At 33.8% G+C, this 20970-nt stretch overlaps 1 protein-coding gene and 1 pseudogene across 1 annotated transcript; one reads left to right on the forward strand and one right to left on the reverse strand.

Annotated features, from left to right (window-relative positions):
* The first annotated feature begins 4580 nt into the window (after nt 1-4580).
* Nucleotides 4581-7954, forward strand: LOC132639886 (protein PLANT CADMIUM RESISTANCE 9-like; annotated as a pseudogene).
* Nucleotides 7955-8827: 873 nt separating this feature from the next.
* On the reverse strand, nt 8828-15346 carry LOC132641807 (putative late blight resistance protein homolog R1A-3). The gene is made up of 3 exons (XM_060358897.1): nt 14760-15346; nt 9957-12246; nt 8828-9092 (listed from the first exon to the last, which is right to left on the reverse strand). The coding sequence occupies exons 1-2, from the start codon at nt 15198-15200 to the stop codon at nt 9967-9969; spliced, it is 2721 nt and encodes a 906-aa protein (XP_060214880.1). The 5' UTR covers nt 15201-15346; the 3' UTR covers nt 8828-9092; nt 9957-9966.
* Nucleotides 15347-20970: the final 5624 nt, after the last annotated feature.

The following is a 20970-nucleotide window of genomic DNA, read 5'->3' on the forward strand; positions in this document are numbered from 1 at the left end:
TTCTCTAATAACGCGGAATAATTATGGGAGGTAACCGGAAGTAATCTACAAATACTTACAACGGCTACACCGTTTAGCTCAAAACCTGATTCTTGTTCTTGTTTTTACTCATTCATGCTATCCTGATTACAGTACTGCTTTTATAATCTCTATTGCAATTTGTCACCGAATTTTTTATGCATGGAACTTTCATATAATTGTTATGTTCTCTTCAAGTTTCTAAGCTATTGTTTTTCTAAGTTATGGTGGTGGAGGGGAAGAAATTTTAGTGGTGAAAGAACAAATAGATGGGAGGGGTAAAATGTGTTAGGGATGCTGAGGTGACAAGCCACATGATGTCAACCTCATCAAATGTCAGTGCCACATAAGATTGGATGTCCACATTGGATAACTTTAACGGAGGAGGAGTATATTTGGACCCAAAGTATAACGGCAGGGGTATATTTGGACCCAAAATATAACGAGGGGTATATTTGGCCTTTTTTGCGATAGTACAGGGGTATATTTGGCCCTTTCCCGATGTATATATATACTAGTAAATATGCCCGCGCTTCACGTGGTCTTATAGAAGGTCACTAAACTTATAAAATTAACATTGAGCTAATAAGGCATTCATAAACTATCCCTCTTTTTAATGAGAAGGAAAACATTTATAAACAGCATGTATTTGTTTTATATATCATTTGCACACTTTTATGTACTGTATATTTTCAGTGAAGCTTGTTTAAGTTTATCTAATTAAGGAGGCTCAAGGAAATTAAAAGTAAATTTTTTAAACAAACATAATAATTACCCAAAAAATTAAATTATTATAAATTAGAAGGGTAAAAATATGTATAAATGAAAGACAAGCAAACAAAAAAAAAAAACTATTAGATTGACCACTTTCTCATGCCCTTGCGACACATATTTTAAAATATTTGTGTAGTGCATAATCTTTAATGTATTACCTGCCATTCGAAGCATATTTTTTTGTGAGACATACATTTAACATTTCAGATTGAAAAATATCAGGTAATAACATACTTAAAATGATTGTATAGAAACTAAAAGTAATTTTGTTAAATGAAAAACTGATTATTGTCTAACATTTGATTATGCACTTCACTAATTGTAGACGAACGGTTATCTTCTTAGACCCAGGATAGATTGATCAAATTGTTATGTTAAAATTTATGACATTTTTTGTAGGAAAGTCGATGTTTTGTGACATTTTTGTACTAAAGCCAGATTAAGAAAATAATACAATTCCTCTGTAAATAGCACCCTTTATTCCATCACTTACTAACTCGATCAGATGAAGCCTCAATATTTTCTTTAACAAATGGGGTATAAAGTTACTCACTTTTTAACCTTATTTCCATAACTTCACTCTCATGTAATGCTTGGTTCCACTGCTCATAAAGTAGCCGCCGATTAAATCGGCGTCGAAAATGAAGGAATTTGTATAATATATACATTTAAATATTACTAAATACGGAGCATTCTAGATCATATTGTTCCTTAAAGGCTAAAGCTACGTATCAGAATTTCACATTGTTCATTCATCAATGGCAATAGCTTGTTGTGCTATATGGCTGCCAAGAGTTTTCACTGTTCTCTAAGAAGCATAAGTTGTTGGGCTGCACATTGGACGAAGGTGAAGTTTCAGGATTTCATGAGATACAAGAAAGTTTGATTATTTTTCTCTATCGACATGTTAACAAGCATGTAATCATCAAAATAATTGCCAAATTCCATTCTTTGGAATGATATAGCAGAGTTAGTACTAAGGACACAAACGGAGGATAACCACACAATCACAATTTAGACAATACATACACAGAAAACAAAATGGAAAGACGTTCTTTTAAAACAAACAGAGTGTGCATCCACCTCTAATTTCCCCTTTCAGGTTCTGAGTGGTGTAAAATTGTGGGACGTGGAAGACGATACATTCGATGATTGTACAGTACAGGGGCTAAGAATAAGGAATTAGAGTGGAAAGCTCGGCGTTCTTTGACACCCAAAAAGCAAAAAATAAAAATTACTCTAATTTTTGCTCGATTTATACTAAAAATGAATGGAAATCAAAAGTTAAATAAGAAGGACGATCGCAATAAGAAATTAGGTTTTTCTCTAGGACGTTGCGTTAACCATTTGCTCGATGTTGGTGAAAGTGGTGTTTCCGGATTGGGCATGGTCATGTTCCGGATTGCATGTAAAAAGAAGGGTTTTAGCGGGGCAAAAGGACGGCTTGTCACTCAAGTTATGCGACACTTGGGTTTGTGTAAATTTTAATTTTAATAATAGGAGAAAACCCCAAAAATTGGAGAAAAAAGATAAAAGACAATTGCTGTTCATCGGGATTGCCACGTCAGCTGGCCTAAGTCCTGTAACTATATGTATATATATATAGATTAGATGTTAAATTTCATTAGTTTTTTTCAAGTTTTTTTTTTTTTGGTTCATTTTTGAATCTCCTAAATAAATGTTCTTACTTCGTTTTGTTGGAGTTGCTTTTGACCAACTTAAGTGGTCAAAATCAAGGTTTTAACAACAAGGACAAAAAGTATTCAATAATTGTCCACAATTTCTAGATAAGTTCAGAAGAGTGATACAGTACATAATACTTAGGGCTCGTTTGGTTGGGAAACAATTTATCCAGGGGTAACTAATCTCGGGATTAGTTATTTCATCCTCAAGGTGAGAGAAAATAAGGCTACAATCCCGGGATAACTAATCCCGAAATTAGTTATTCCGGATTTTTATTCCAACCAAACATGGGATAAGGAGGTATTAAAATTTTATCCCGGAACTATTTTTGCTTATCCTTCACACCAAACGACCCCTTAGATATAAGTTGGTCAAATCACAAATCCACTCTAATTATATATATGTAATTTGCATATCATAATCACCTTCTATTTTTATATTCTTTTAATGTTTTCCTGAAGTGGCCTTTGAATTTTAGGTTTAAGCCCTTTAATTAAAGATGCACCCTTCATAAATATCCAAGAACATGTGAAGCTTTCGTGTGCTCACTACGCACTATGATTTTGAACGTGACCATTAGATTATTATAGTCAAATCAGATATACATTTATAGATCATAAAATAAACTAGTAAGGTCATTCGTGGCAAATAAACAATAAAAAAAAAGTGAAGATTGGAGGGTATATTTATGAAATTTCCTGGGAAAAAATTAATGTACAAATCTTTACATTATTCATGATCATGAAAGTATATAAGGGTCGCTAATTTTCTCAAGTGCTTATAAAGTGACAAAGCAAATTAAGGCCTCATTTGTTTGCACTTAATGGAGGTCTAAATCTTAACCATTCAGATTCAGCCCATTAAGTGCATTTGTTTTTAAGGTCTGAATCTTAGTCATTCAGATTCAGCCCATTAAGTTCATTTGTTTTATTTTCTTATGAACCTCTTAATAGGTCTGAATGAATCAGATCTATAACAGAGTCTTAACACCATTCAGACTCATTTAAATAATACTCTTATTTCATAAAATCTTCCAAGACTTCTCTTCTCATGCCTCTAGCTATCCTTTCTCAACCAGATACCAATTTTTAACCTCTTGAACTGGTAAGTTTTCATAATTTAGTCCAGTATTCCTGATATCGTAAAATCTTGGGTGCATTGATGTTTGCCAAGAACCCTTGAAAGCACAAAAACTAACTAATTAACTGTAATAGCAAAATCATTTTTTTTGAAGTTTTTTGGAGTCTCTTAAAAACTTTATTTGAAATCTCATGTATATCTACCCAGTTCATGCACCAGAAAAATTAAACATGAGTGAATCCATCTTCTCAATAAAATCCCTACCTCCACTTCTCAATCTTTGAAAGATCACAGTGATTCTATAAGACAATAACAACGAATGAAAAAAAAAAAAAAAAAACTTGAATACTACATAACCCTCTAATCAAAATTGGAACTTAATACATAATACAAGCTTCAAGAAACAACAGAGAACGTTTAGAAATTGTGTCAAGCATCGAAAGGTTTACCCCTTTTATCTTATTTTAATAATGTTTCGTACTAGAAAATATGTTGTGGGATTCAGCCATAACAGCTCTCTATCACTTTCAGTTGATAGAGAAAGGTTTACCATTTTAATAATAAGCACAAATTCTTAAAAAATTTAGTGTTACATTGTTACATAATTTATTACTGATATATGGAGTAACTTTTATTTGCGTTTTAGATAGTTCAAATTATTTATCAAATATAAATATTCAAAATACTTTTTTATCAAAAAATAAATTTATTTTGCTGAAATAAGATTTTTATAATATCTCATTGACATATTGGTTAATTCCATATGCACATTCAGATATTGAAAACAAACAGTCTTAATCGTTCAGTATTCAGATCTAAAGACAACATCTTAATATTCTGATGTGCATTCAGATTCAGACATCTAGATCTTAATGCATATCTTAATATTCAGATGTATATTCAGATTCAGACGTCTTAATCTTAATGTAAACAAATGAGGCCTAAGTCTCAAAAATCTCTCAAGCTAATTTGCTTCTTCAATTTCCTATTTGCAATTACCAGAAGGAAAAAAAAAAAAAAAGGAGATGAATACAGAAGGCCAGTGGACAACAAATCTCTTCGATTGCTGGGATGACCGATCTCTTTGTAATTACTTTGATTATAAACTCTTAATTTAGTATTATTTTTTTGTGGTTAATTAGTTTTCTAACGTCAATTTTGTAATCTTTTTTTTTTGTTTTTTTCTATCGACTTTGAAGGTGTGAAGACTTGCTTTTGTCCATGTATTACCACGGGAGAGGTCGTTGAGATACTTGATCAAGGCACTACATGTAAGAAAAATTTAGAACATTGAGTGGTTTTTTTGGTATTTAGGAAAATGATTTAGAAAACATCTTTTTTTAAAATAAGTTATTTGTTGGGTAACCGAATAGGCAAATAACCAAATAAGTCATTTAAAAAACGGAGTAGGACCGAATATACTCCTGTACTATTGGAAAAGGGTCAAATATACCTTTCGTTATACTTTGGGTCCAAATATACCCCTACAGTTATACTATTGGCTCAAATATACTGTTCATCCGTTAAAATTGTTCACCTTGGACGGCCTATCCTACGTGGAAGTGGCACTTCACTCCTAACCCATTTTACTCTTCCCCTCTTCCACCACTAAAATTTCCACCCCTCCACCACCATAACTACCATATACTTATAGCTCTAGAAAAATCAGTTGAGCGGCATTAGTCCTTAATCAACAATGGCCTTAAGGTAATTGTAATGTAAAACCACTGTACTAGAATGTAGACTCACAAAAAAAAAATTCTTGAGTTCATAGTTTTTTTGACCGGCGCCATGGACTCACAAACCCAACAAAAATATTTGATTTTCCGGAAGAATTGTTAATTAATTCAAGATGCGATTATAATCATGTGTTTCAAAAGGTTTAAAAAGTAGATCTAAACCTAAGCAAAGTGTACAATTAATTAAAAAAAAAATAGCACCAAAAAAAAAAAAATCTCACTGGTCTTTGGTTCAGCAGGTTGATTCCATAGAGCCTGGAGTAAATGGCAGTAAGTATATGGTGGCCATGGTGGTGGAGGGGTGGAAATTTTAATGGTGGAAGAGGAGAGGAGTAAAAGGGGTTAGGGGTGATGAGATGGCAATGTCACATGACATTCATCTCATGAATTGTCATTGCCACGTAGGATAGGATGTCCAAGGTGAACAATTTTAACGAATGAAGGGTATATTTGAGTCAAAAGTATAACGACAGGGATATATTTAGACTTAAAGTATAACGAAGGGCATATTTGGCCCTTTTTCAATAGTACAAGGGTATATTTGGCCCTTTTCCGTTTAAAAAATATTTTTCATTAAAAGGGGAAAAACGACTTTTTGGGCTTACGTTTTTCTCTGGCAAATGCGAATACACGATTTGAAGCTTATAGTTGTATATTTTAAATTATTATTTTTAAGACAGACAAGTTTGAGCTAAAGCTACTGAGTTCTGTCGAACTCATATGTAGATTGTACATCCTCCTATGCTTTTCGATAGTCCATTTAAAATACTTTTAAAATTTTAGAGAATATTGAATAGCCAAGTTTTTTTTTTTTTTTTTTTTTGAAAAATATTCTCCTTCGTACCAAACACTCTTATTTCTCCTTATTAAACCAAGAATTATCAAATTAGAATATACCAAATAAAGCTTTACCTATAATATCACTAAAATTAAGCATTAATTAGTCAATTACGTCTTATTATTGGTTATTTTGTGCTAACTAAAATGCAAACTTCATGAATGGCAGCTAAAGGACATGCTTGTCTTCTGGCTTATGCTATGGGTAGCATTCACTGTGGATGGATTTATGGAAGAAGATATTGAAGAAAATTGTGAGAAACATTTAAATTACCAAAGACGCCATACTCAGACACTTTGATTAGTTGTTGTTATTGTGTTTGTGGTATTTGTCAAGAATACAGGGAGCTCAAAAACCGTGGCGTCGATCTATCCCAAGGTACAATATGAATTTAAATTATATACACAGACTATATAATACTGATTAGTGAAGATTATAGAGTCTACGTGCAATTGTCTTATGAATGACTTAGATTGTATGAATTTTTTTGTACAATATAGAACTTGAACTCGAAAATCAAATGCAGTTCAAGAGTTCTTAAAGCATAAAATTTATTAGTCTTTTTAAAAGAACTTATAACTCGTCCGGTGCTGGAGGGTTAAGGAAATTGGTGACCTGATGACAAGGAAGACGGTGATCGAACTCTCGGTGAATGGTGGTCGTAACTATAACAGTCCTAAGATAAAGAAATTCCTTGTTCGGGCCCCAAAATTTTCTACGGATTGCTTCTTTCGCCTCCTTTGTCATTAAAGTGCTTTACCATTTCATAGTTGGTTTATCCGAAGCTGGTGTAGAGGCACCTTTGATTAGGATCCATTATTTTGACATGAATTGCATTAAAATTTGGAATCTAGGTGTTTACTTAGATTTTCAATACCACGTTCGGCTTTAAAGATGAAGTGGTGTGAATGAAAAATTGAGGGAAACTGAAATTTGAGCATTCTTTTCGATTAGAACTTTGTCCCACATTGGTGGTGGAAAGAGAGATTTGTGTGCTTATATAATATGGAAGCACATCTTCTAGCTCATAAAGGGTTGAGAGTCATCGTCATCGTTGTTTGACTCGGGTTCAGCTTCGGTCAAATGATTTGATGGATAATATTTTTGGACCAAAATTATTTTCTATTTTCGTTATTCATTTTCCATTTCTCATATTATTTTTCGCGCAAAAAAATTTAAATCAAATTATCTTTCGCTGAATAAATTTCCCATTGGTCATTTCTTATTTTCAAAAAAGGCAAGGCCCTTCTAAACCGACACCGTACCTGTTCTAAACAGGTATTTTCGCTGAAAACAATGGCTATAAATACAGAAGCAATGCCTCATGTACTGAATTTTCGAACAATTACTGCATATTTTCTTACAAACAAAATATTGAGTCTTTGTGTGATTTGTTGCCGAATCTGCGTTCATCGAAGTTGGTGGGGTTTGACGTACCGCTACCCCATCAACATGTATATCCGTTTTATCCTGGGAGGAAGTAATCTATTACCTCGGGTACAGTGAGGGGATTAAATTCCTTAAGGACATTTTTAAACGTTTTTCCAGTTTCTGGTTTATTGATTTTTGAACTGTATAGTAATAACCCATATTTTCCGAAGTGATACTTTATTCTACTCCTTCCCTTTATACTTTAAGCGTGATTGCTATAATATATATTTCCTCGACTACTACAAATTATATATGCTCTTTTCTATTGAAAATTTTATTTCCAATGCTAATTGAGGTATTGATTTTGCAGAATGGGAAGGCAATGTTGAGAAATGGAAACGAGAAGGGGTAACTGTGCCACCAATTTCCTACATCAGCCATGAGTCGTTAATTAATTAATCCCTTCTGTTGTGTGATTAATATCTAATACAGTGTGATTATTGTTTGTGCCATGAGTTTTGGTTTTTTATTTCCTTTGATGTACCTTCTATTGGAGAGAAGATGTAGAATTGGGTTGTTGCTACAATTATTGTTTGTTTAATTGTCTTGGCGATAGTTTGTATTGTTTAGCTATGTAAAAGTATATAATAAATGTGTCTGCTGAATAATGATATTAATTATGTGCAGACCTCTCTCTGTCCATTTTGCTATGCACTTATTGATTTGATACCGATGATTTAAAGAATAGTTGCAAATGCGATTGTATTGGTGGGAGAAGTAACTTGATTTTGAGAATTGGAGGATTCGAACCTAAGTAAGTGAATTTCTTGTGTTTTTTTATTTGATTTTACTAATAAAATTAGTAAATTTGTCCACACTTCGTGCAATTATAAAAATTATAGTATAATTTAAAATATAATGTCATAACTTTGATTAAAAAAATCAATATTGACCATCAAGTTAAGTGTGCTATTACAAGAAATGAGGAAGAACATTTTTTTTTTTTTTTACATAAATAGCTCATGCAGCAAAGTTGTCAAATTAAAGTATCAATAATAAACTTAAGATTCACGCTTCATCCCGTATGCTCACAAGATAAGGTACATCTTGTATAAAGATCGATCTAGTATACTGAAAAATGGAAATTTTTGACTGAATCGGTCAGGAATCTGTTGAAAACATTACCGATGAGCTAAATTCCGACGGATTTTCGCTGGACGTTCTTCAAAAATCCCATCTTTTTAGTAGTATTAGTATAGTTATCTTACCCAAACTTTATTGTAAATTGACCAAGCACAATATGATAATCTAGAATACATCACCAAACAAGAATAAGGGGTAAATCTCATTCAGCAACAAGGCACAGCCAAAAACAAATAAGATAAATCCGGCCACAACAGGAAAACTAAATGCTGATCTTACAATTACAAAGATAATGAGAAAGCAAAAGAAACAAAATACTCAAACCTTATAGCTTGGAACTCAAGATAATAACAGACAACCTACACAATGTCTCAAAAACATGTAGAGACTTTATTCAGAAAATAACTTAAAAGGGAAACAAGACTCAGGAAAGTTTCCTCTACCTCCTGAAAAAAAAAAGCCAAAAATAAGAGAAGAAAAGTTAATAAAACCAAATAGAGAAGAAAAACATGTACTTAATAAATAATACTCCTCCGATCCATCCCAATTTAAGTGTCTTAATTTGACTAGACGCAAAGTTTAAGGAATAAAAAGAGAATTTTGAATTTTGTGGTAATAAATTAAAGACGTACGTAGTGTATTAAAATGTCCTTTGAATCTTATGATTTTAAACTTGTCATGTAGGATGTTAGAATTATCAACTTACTAAATATAAAAACATACACTATTTTTGGGATGAACCAAAAAAAAAAGTAAGACACTTAAATTGGGACAGAGAGAGTACTACTCCCTCCCAATTTATGTGAAAGGATTCGGAGAAGGTTAAAACAGTTCATTTTGACTATGAATTTGAGTATAGATAATTTTTCATTTTTTTTTTATATATATTTGAAAACTATATGGAAAGTACTACAGTTCTACAAGTCAATATAGCTAATGATTCAAAATATTTAAAAGAAGTTTGAGAGAAAATTACAGTTAAAGAAAAAATTGTTTGACTTCCAAGTTGGAAGACCTTCACATAAAATGGGAACGTGGGAGTATGTCTTAACAGAACTACAACTAACAAGTGTGTATAATTGATTGAGTTTCCTCTACCTCTTCCATTTAACGGTTAGTGAGAAATTTTATAGCCACACAAATATCATGACGTATTTAAGATCTATAAGTTTCAAAAGTTTTATGACCACATAAATGTTAAGACGTGATTTATAACCACAATTCAAAATGTCTTTCTTTCTTAAATTATGTGTCCAGTCAAACAGATTCACATAAATTGAAACTGATGTAATTATACGAAATAACTTTACCCGTAAAGAATCAGTGTGTTGGTTGAGGTTGAGGATCAGCATCATTATCAGGAGGAAATACTGTGAGCTTGAACCCAAAGCTAAAGTTGAATGGGTGTTCTGGTTTGTTCTCCTCTGCATAGTGTTTCAACTCTTCCTGTTTTTTCTTCTCTTTCTTCTTCTTCTCAATTTGTCGCGCCGCTTTCACCGCTGCTTTGTGAGTGCTATCCAGTTTCATCTCTTGAAGATCAGGTATATCCGCCAGACCTTCCGGGATTTCTTCTAGGTTCTCACATGATATAAGGAAAAGTCGCTTGAGGCAGGGAAAGCTGCGATTTGAAGCCCTCCAAGTCTTCAAGTCTGTCCGCTTAATCCACAAGACTAAGAGACTAGTGAAACCACCAATATCCGTCTCCCAAAACTCTCCCTTGAATGCGAATTCTTTCAACTTCAGCACTTCAAGGGACTCGAGTTGCCCTAATTTACTCATTTCGCTCCAATCCAGGCTGGTACCGGAAAAGGTCAGCTTCCTCAGGGTCTTGGGAAATATGAATACCAGCTTTGGAAGGATTATGATTTTACCGTAGTACTGACCATCGTTTATAAGCTTCAAGTTCTCCAATCGCTTCAACTCAGCAAGATCGCTCAATCCACCAGCACTGGAAGTGAGAAGAGCAGCTACATTGCCCCGAATGCCTAATTTTCTGAGAGCACGTGCCCTTGAAAATATTTTCTTTGTGCAGCTTTGTGGAGCGATCGTGGACAGTGTTTGTATGCAGCATTCCTTGTCCGTTAGAGGACCAGGGAGAGGCAATTTAGCAGGGGCATTAGTATGTAGATGCCTCAACCGTAACATACTCCATATATTTGCTTTGATTTCAAAAGTACTTTCTGGAGTAGTTGTATTAATGATAAGAGTTTCTAGATTCCAGAACCTACCGAAGGGTTCTGGAAGGGCCTTGAAATCCCCTGAGAAAGAAATATACCTCAGATGCAGTAGTCGGTAAAAATCCTTGCTGAAGGTAAATTTTACAGCTTCAAGGTCAAGGACTTTGATTAGGGGAAAGACCTTGTGGATTGTTTTCAAGTGATCATCGGACTTTCCCGTTTGTTCTAAGGTGAAACATAAGAAAGATCTGACAAGTTCCATAGGTGGTTTCTTTGAAAATGAGGACAGGAAGTTTTCCAAGATAGAAGAATTGATGCAAAGGCGACGACAAAAGTCAGAATCTTGCATCATTATAGAAGACTGACCAGGTGCTGGTGTAATTTCATGGTAAAGATCTTCCTCACTTGCCTCTCTTTTGCAAAACTCATATAACATATCGTGAATACGACATGTTTTGATTTGACCATCCGCAGTCCAGTTCATTACCATCACTAAGTTCCTCTTAGTCAGATCATTTAAGTAATCTTCTGCTTTCTCCTCAACAGTTAAATTCTTGTCATAAGGGATGAACCCTTCACCAATCCACAAGCGGATCAATTTCCACGCGGGAATATCAAAGCCTCGAGGAAATGTAGCACAGTATAAGAAGCACGCTTTAGCATCATAAGACAACAGATCATAACTCATTTTTACAAATTCCAAGCAGCTATCATCACTATTTGGATTTATAAGGTGATCTCCTATGTTCTTATTTACATGTTCCCATTCCCTTTTTGTCTTACAAGCTAGCAAAGCTCCCGCAATGACCACGATAGCAAGTGGTAGTCCACTACATTTTGTAGCTATTTTGTATCCTGGATCTTCAAGATCACTGGAGCAACTTTCTTTCCTAAAAACCTTCTTTTTAAGCAAAAGCCAACTATTATCGTGACTTAAGAAGTTTAACTTATGAATATCTTCATTGAAAGCACTTGCTACTGTATCTTCACGACTAGTCATCATGATTCGATGACCTTTATCGCTCTTGGTAAAAATCTTCCCGATAAAATCCATCACTTCCCTGTGCCACACATCATCCAAGATGATCAAACACCTCCCTCCTTTCCCCAAAAAAGTGCGAATATCTTCAATTATTTGCTCGTCGCTCTTATTGTCAAGCTGTTTCGTGAAATTTTTAAGAATACTGAGCAAAACTTCCGTTTTCTTATATGACCGAGAGACGTTAACCCAAATGCAACTGAAAAATTCAAATGTAATTCTTGAATCCTTAGAAACCTTTCTTGCGAGTGTTGATTTCCCTAGACCGGGCATACCAACTATTGGAACTGCCTCTAGATTCTTTGATCCTCCAATTAGCCTATCAATCACAGTGTTTGCCTCATCCTCAAAGCCAACAACATCGTCTTCATCACACAGAGTTAGCTATTTTACATCGGAAAAAAAAAAGAATAAATTTAATATATCATGAGTAAGATTTGAAATAGTCACTCTACGTGCATAAACTAAAATTAGGAAGTACTCATTCCAAACTATTTTCATTTAATTAAAATCCTACAACTTATGACTTTCAACTTATAAGTATTATTGGCCCTGCTTTATCGTTCGCCCTTCTTCCTTTCGAGGTATTTTAGTTTGTATTTTATAAATATATCTAAAATTATTCATGAAGGCGCTGTTTATTTTTATTAAGAATAAGATGTTTGAACAAATACATATCTGATTATAAATTTGAATACTAATTTCTCAATATCTAAAATCATTAAATTCTGTTATTTAAAAACTAATAAGTACATAATTTTAAACAACTAATGTTACCGGTTAAAAAGAATTCAATAAAATAAAATAATTTTAAATTTATATGGTGTTTTAAAAATTGTTCGCTTGATGAATCACACTTTAAAAGCTAGCAGCTGCGACAACAAGATGGTGGTGGTTGTCGGCAACAATAGTAATGAGGTGGTGGCTATTGGTGGTTGAGGTTGGCAGAGGGGCTGATGGTAGTAGCGGATTTGCGATAGTTATCCGTGATGTGTAGGTGGTGATTAGAGGTGGTGGTTGTTGGCAATGGCGGAGTCAGGATTTTTACTAAGGGGGTTCAAAATATAAAAAGGTAAACTTACGAAGAAGCCAAAGGGAGTTTAACATCTACTATATATACATAAAAAATAATTTTAACCATGTATAAACAGTGTTTTTTTCCGCCGAATGGGGATGACCTCGGCCCTATGTGGCTCCGCCCTGGTTGTTGGTGTTAGATGACAGAGGCTAGTGTGAAGGTTGATAGTGGCTGGTGGTATGGGTGGTTGGCGTTGGAGGTTAGCAGTAGATAGGTAGTTGGTGGCCATAGTGGTTAGCAGTGGATCGGAGTTGGTTGGTGGTAGAGGTGACTGTGTTGTTGGTGATACGCTGATAGTAATAGCTAGTAGTGATAGTTGAAGGTGGAGGTTGATGATGATAGTTGTGTATGTTAATAGATAGATGTGGAGGTAGTACTATGCTTGTATTGGATGGAGTAGTGTTAAAAACTCATCACCTTCACACGAATCTTTAATAAGTGAACAACATTAAATGGTTTTAAGATTTTATACAAGATCCAAATGATTTTCAAACACCCCTATAGGAAAAATACAAAATTGTGATGAAATATTCGTGAATGACAAGCTTTTTCACAATTTCCTGACGCATTTGTGACGATTTTATCACAGAATTCATCAATGTGAAGGAAAAAAAAAATATTTTGAAGATGATGATCTGTCACAATTCATTGACAATTTCGTGACGAAAATGATGGTTTGTCACAATTCTATTACTAATTTATGACGAACATAGGAATTCGTTATAATTTTGTCACAAATTTTTTAACAAGGAAAAAATTAATCAAAATAGTTTGATGTGATGTAATATCCGTCACACCAATTAGTGACGAAATTGTGAGGGATCTTTCCATCACAAATTTTGGCAAAACAAATATCCCACATCGGAAGACAATGAGACATGTGATGTAAGTGTTAGTATAAAAGAGTGAGAGGACAACCTTTTAGAGATATTTTATAAAATTAAATTATTAAACCATTTAATAATTAATAATTGAATAATAACTGTTATTGTTTAACAAATTTTAAATATTATGAAAATTATTATAAAATATTATTTAATTATTGTTTATTTTGAAAATAAAATTTAATTTTGTGACAGATTTATTTGTTTTTGGTACATTACCATTTGTGATGAATTTAAGCTTTATTAAATCAAACATTTTGTGACCGATTAGCAAAATCTGTCTCATAGTGAGATCTATCATAAATATTTGTGACAGTCATTATTCCGTCGCAATTTTGTAAGACGAACGAATATGTGATGGCAGAAAATTTATCACAAATTTTGTCACAAAGTTGAATTTGTGACGTCTATCACAATTCTTGTTTTTTCTTGCAGTGATATGCATAACAAGAGCAAATACGTTGTTGTAAAAGAAAAAAAAATGGACCGGCATCTCATATTCAAATATCAATTAAGTGAAACGAACATGCTTAATCATTTTAACAAGAAAGTTCTAACACATCCACTGTTTATTATTACTCCTATTTCAGTTCATGTGATGATGTTTGACTGGGCATATAATTTAAGTAAGAAAGCAAGAATTTTAAAATTTGTGATCTAAAATAAGCCGTAAATATTTATACGATTATAGATCAGCACTAATGGTAAGATAGGATCTTAACGTTAAATTATTAGTACTGAATATATAAAAAATGACATTTTTTTATAGATTGACTAACAAGAAAACAGTATGACATAAATTGGAACGATGAGAGTATCATTTAACATAAAAAGCTTAAAACTTCAATTTCAATATATTTATCTAAACATGTATATTTATAAAATCAGTTTAAGCAACTAAAAGTATCTTTCTAAGAGGGGATTCAAAGACATACCTCTCTGGTCCGCGGAGTTGTCCTAGATAGACTGTTCAATTGAGTGGCCTCCAAAAGATGTTTATATTTAACTTGAAGATCCTTCACTTTCACTCTGATGGACTGAATCTCTTTAGCAACATTTTTAACTTTGTACCAATATGGAACATCAATCCATTTTGCAGCTGGATGAACATCTTGGTGTTGCTTGGCCTCAACCAAAAATTTGTCAACACAGTCTTCCGCTTTGTAAACCACATTTCTGATCTGTTTCAATGATTGCTTCCAACCTTGAGCAGTATCTCTATTTATCTTCGAAGCGTCTTTAAGAAATGCCTTGAGAATTTGAAGATCATTCACAAGATCATTCACATCGTCTTGTACCCCAGCTATCAACTCAACGTTTTCGCGGCCTAACTCTAACAACTTCTCTACCAAGTAATTCACTGCTACTTCAGTCATGATTTTTTTTTCCCTTTCTAAATTACTTTCTTGCTACTACTTGGTAAAGATGAAAGAAGTTTTTGGTAGTGAAGTCCTCAATTGAAGCCATTATTATATACTAGTTACAAGTCAGCCGTGCTGAGCGCGGGCCCAAGCATGATATCCTAACATGACCATATCAAAATTACCTTTTATCTCTAATTATATAAAAGTAACTTTAGAATTTAGATAGAAATTCTATTCTTCTTCCAAGCGAGACATCATATTTCTGGAGCAACAACTTTGATTTGAGATTTTGCATTATAGTTTGTTAGTATAGACATGTTTGACAGAATGTTGCGTTCAAGTTCATATGGATTTGTCTCTTTGAGGTTGATATACCTGTAATTTCTTCCATTTAAATGACGGAAGAATATTTTTGAGCTCTTTAAAACAGTTAAATACCTTATATATAATATGAAAAATCATTCAATAATTCACTGGGTTGTTGTTGTTGTTGTTGTTGATAATGTATGACAAAAAATTATTACATGAAATTAGTACTATTAATACTTATAATATTTATAAGATTTCTAATAAAGTAAAAAGGGACTGGAAATTTAAAAGAAAGTTGCGCAAAATATATAAGATTCCATATCCGAGCCACATATACTTACATAATCATAAGATATTATTTTGGTTCAGTATTTCGTCCAATATTCTTTTCGGAGCAACTTGTAGCATGCCTTCTGAATTATGCTAATTGTTCTTAGTGTCCGACTAATCTCTTCTGTCATAATTCAGAAGGATGATGTATGCTAATTGTGTGATTAATTTTGTGAAGGATAATGTTTGCTAATTAAGTTGGGACAATTAATAATTTTATAAATGTTATAAATATCCCAATATTAGTGGATATCCATTATTTGGAAATATCCCATAAATATCCCAAAATATCCCATGTCCTGTTGCTCCTATAAATAGGATGCATAGATGCAATGTTGAAAGAGCAGAAGTAAGATAATCTGATATCTCTCTACATATTCTCTCTACATATTTCTTCTGTGTATTTACTTTATAGTTTTATTTTATAACACGTTATCAGCACGAGACTCTGTCATCTCGAGCAAATACTTTACAAGCCTCGAAGGTATTGATTTCTTTGTTTTCCATTACTAATGGCAAATCTTTCTAGACGTGAATTTGTAGCCTTAGATATATCCGGCAATAGCTAAATGTCTTGGATTCTTGATGCCGAGATTCACCTTAATGCGATGGGTCTGGAAGACACCATCAAAGATAAAAATGAGGCATCAAGCCAAAACCGTGCTAAGGCAATGATATTCCTCCGCTATCATCTTGATGAGAATTTGAAAATGCAATATCTCACGGTTAAAGATCCTCTTACGCTGTGGAATGATCTGAAAGATAGATATGATCACCTGAAGATGGTCATACTTCCACAAGCACGTTTTGATTGGCTCCATTTAAGGTTCCAAGATTTTAAATCTGTTAAGGCATACAATTCTACTATGTTTAAAATTATCTCTCAATTAAAATTATGTGGTGAAAATATTACTGATCTTGATATGCTGGAGAAAACATTCTCCACTTTTCCTGCCTCGAGTATGCTCCTGCAGCAGCAATACCGAGAGATGAAGTTCAAAAAATATTCTGATCTAATCTCACATCTTCTAGTGGCTGAACAACATAATGAATTACTGATGAAAAATCATGAAAGCCGACCCACTGGTACTGCCCCATTCCCTGAAGTGAATGAGGCAAATTTTCGCCATTCTAGGTGTGGAAGAGGTCGTGGCCCCAGTCGTGGTCATGGTTGTGGTCGAGGAAGGGATTTTAATCATGATTCTCGTTTTGCACCATATAATACCCTTGACCACCAGCAGTGTAAAAGGAAGGATGAAAAGCATGAAGTTGTGCAAAAGAAAAATTCAGAAAATAATTGCTTCCGATGTGGAGGAAAAGGGCACTGGTCACGTACCTGTCGTACGCCAAAGCACCTTGTTGAGCTATATCAAGCCTCCCTCAAAAGGGCAGAAAAGGATGCCGAAGCAAATTTTATTTCTGAAGATAATGTTGAGCCTATGCATCTAGATGTGGCAGATTTCTTTGAATTCCCTGAAGGAAAAATAGATCATCTGATCGGTGATGGATCTGTATTAACTTAGATATTTCATACATGTCGTTTGTATTAGCTATTGTGGTTATGTTTCCATATATATGTAATAAAGTGTGTGTAATACTTTGTCTAATCAAAATATCTACTTTGATGTTTACTTTGCCTATTCTTTCGTTTTGAAGAATATATGGAAAATCCTCGAATATTATTTGGATCAATGACCAATCATGAAGATATTTGTGTAATTGATAGTGGAACAACGCATGCTATATTCAAAGATGAGAAATACTTTTCTTACTTGCGTAGAAAAAGGGGAAATATTAATACAATTTTTGGTAATAGAAATTAATGATCAAAGGCTCCAGAAGAGCTAATTATTTATTTACAAGTATCATGACACTAGCAGTGTCCAAATAATATATGATTATGGTGAACAAATTAATGTCTCTCGAAGAGCTTATATATGATAGTACCATTCATCTCAGATCATAATTATTTCGATCGGAAAATAAATTATAGTAAACCTGAAGTTTACTAGCGAGAAAAATGGTCATCATATTGAGACTACAGATGATTGGAAGATTGAATATCTCCAACTTATTACGGGTAGGGTCACGTGTGTAAAGCGTTACCCGAGCATGATGAGATCGCATGTCACAATAAACCAGAAGTTTTGACATAAAATTTCATGCAATAGTAAACCAGAAGTTTATTAAAAGAAATAGCACTCGTCATAGTAAACTTGAAGTTTACGGGTACATATAATTTTATCAGTTGACAAGACCATTTTGATCGTCCTGATTTAAATCTGATGTGCTAATTGAGTATTAAAAACATATTGAAGAACTAGAAGATTCTTCAAGAATTTGTTTGTGTTTCTTGTTCTCATGATAAGTTGATTACACCAGCTAATGTTGGGACTGAATCCCCAAAATTCTGAAAAATATAAAAGGTGAGTGTGGGCCCCTTCACCTGCAATGTGATGTCTTAAATAGATGCATCTATGAGACGGTCACATGTATGTTTATTGTCAACTGGCAGTTTGACATTTACAAAGTTGCTTGCTCAAAATAATTGAGTTGGAAGCACAATTTTCAGAATATGTAATCAAGACAATCATCTTGATAATGCTGGTTTATATCTAAGTTGGTTTGGCATTGGATGCCTCCTGACCCAACTATTTCATATTTCATCTGCAAAATATGCTCTTAATGTCCCTGAAGGACAAAGTCTACAGCGTGCATGGAGCATGGTAGACCAATCGGTTCCAAATATAATAATCCTTGAAAAAGGGAGGAGCAAATGATCATAATAAGGAGGCAGTGTGCTCTTGAAGAGCTACGACATAACACTTCATAAACCTTATGGGAGGTTCAGGTACCTGAAAATAATGAAGTGATGAGATCTCAGTAAGTTATGTCGAATTGCGAACCGATACAACATGATATCTTCTCGACAATATACAATATAGCGCGCAATATTGTATAAGGTTGTGAGGATTTGATTTCTACGTCTCTTAAAGCATGTTGACGTAGAATAATTACCAAGTAAAATGATGCATCTTGGTAGACGTAATGTTTATTGGGCCAGCAGTCCAAACAACAGAAGATGTCACATTATTTATACTGATGGATGCTGTCACGGCCTATGTGGCTTACTTGATGAAATTTATATGAAAATTCCTGAAGGATATAAAATGCCTGAAGCATTTGGTTTAAAGTCTCGGGAAATGTATTCAATCAGATTACAAAGATCATTATATGGTTTAAAACAATCAGGGCGTATGTGGTATAATCGCCTAAGTGAGTATTTAATAAATTAAGGATATCTAAATGATGCCATTTGTCCATGTGTTTTTATTAAGAAAACAAAATCAGGGTTCATAATACTTGCTGTTTATGTTGATGACATAAACCTCATTAGAACTCCAGAAGAGCTCCAAAAGGCGATTGAATATTTGAAGAAAGAATTTGAGATGAAAGATCTTGGAAAGACAAAATTCTGTCTTGGTCTGCAAATTGAACATTTCGCAAAAGGGATTTTTATCCATCAATCTGCCTATACTGAGAAAGTTTTAAATCGGTTTTACATGGACAAATCGCATCCTTTAAGTACTCCTATGGTTGTTCGCTCACTTGAAGTGAGCAAAGATCCGTTCCGACCTCAGGAAGAAAACGAAGAGCTACTTGGTCCTGAAGTACCATATCTTAGCGCAATAGGTGCACTTATGTATCTTGCTAATGCTATAAGACCTGACATAACATAACATTTTCTGTTAATTTGCTAGCAAGATATAGCTCTTCTCCTACACGGAGGCATTGGAACGGGATTAAGCATATATTGCGATATCTGAAGGGAACTAGCGATATGGGTCTGTTTTATACTAACAAAGGTAGTACAGATCTTGTTGGTTATGCAGATGCAGGTTATTTATCTGATCCACATAAAGCTCGATCTCAAACGGGGTATCTGTTTACATGCGGAGGTACTGCTATATCATGGCGATCGACCAAGCAGTCCATTGTTGCTACTTCTTCAAATCATGCTGAGATAATCTCTATTCATGAAGCAAGTAGAGAATGTGCGTGGTTGAGATCAGTGATACATTTCATCAGAGAAAGATGTGGCTTGAAGTGTGATGCAAAAATACCCACAGTATTATATGAAGATAATGCTGCATGCATAGCTTAATTAAAAGGAGGTTTCATAAAAGGAGATAGAACAAAACACATTTCACCAAAGTTATTTTTCACACATGATCTCCAGAAGAATGGTGATATTGATGTGCAACAAATCCGTTCAAGTGACAATCCTGCAGATTTGTTCACTAAATCTTTGCCAACTTCAACTCTTGAGAAGATGATATTCAAGATTGGAATGCGAAGACTCCGACATCTGAATCTTGGTCTTCGTCAGGGGGAGTGAAATACGCGTTGTACTCTTTTTTCCTTAACCAAGTTTTGTCCCATTGGGTTTTCTTGGTAAGGTTTTTAATGAGGCAGCTCTCAAAGCGTATTTCTAGATATGTGCACTCTTTTTCCTTCATTAAGATTTTTTCCCACAGGGTTTTTTTTTTAATAAAGTTTTAACGAGGTACATCATTTATTAATGGACATCCAAAGGGGAGTGTTATAAATATCCCAATATTAGTGGATATCCATTATTTGGAAATATCTCAAAATATCCCATAAATATCCCAAAATATCTCATGTCCTGTTGCTCCTATAAATAGGATGCATAGATGCAATGTTGAAAGAGCAGAAGTAAGATAATCTGATATCTCTCTACATATTCTCTCTACATATTTCTTCTGTGTATTTACTTCATAGTTTTATTTTATAACAATAAAGGAATACTGTATGCTAATTGTGTGAGTAAAAAATGTGAACTATCAAAGAGAAAAACTTGGAAGAATAAACAACACTTGAGTGGGACTGGGACCCACTCAAAGGATACGCTTCCACTTTCAACTGAAATTGACACGAATCAACAATGGCAAAAAGGTCTGCGCAGCCAAAATAAAACAAAGTAGCTACATTTCTCCACCAATGCAATTGCTCAATTTCAACAAAAGGACCAAAATATCCTTGAAATGACAGAGCAGGCATGTTGACGTCCTGTTAGCTTATCCCCTCTTATTAGATAGTAAAAAATACTGTAATAATACTA

The sequence above is a fragment of the Lycium barbarum genome, chromosome 5 (assembly GCF_019175385.1).
Source record: "Lycium barbarum isolate Lr01 chromosome 5, ASM1917538v2, whole genome shotgun sequence".
NCBI lineage: Eukaryota > Viridiplantae > Streptophyta > Magnoliopsida > Solanales > Solanaceae > Lycium > Lycium barbarum.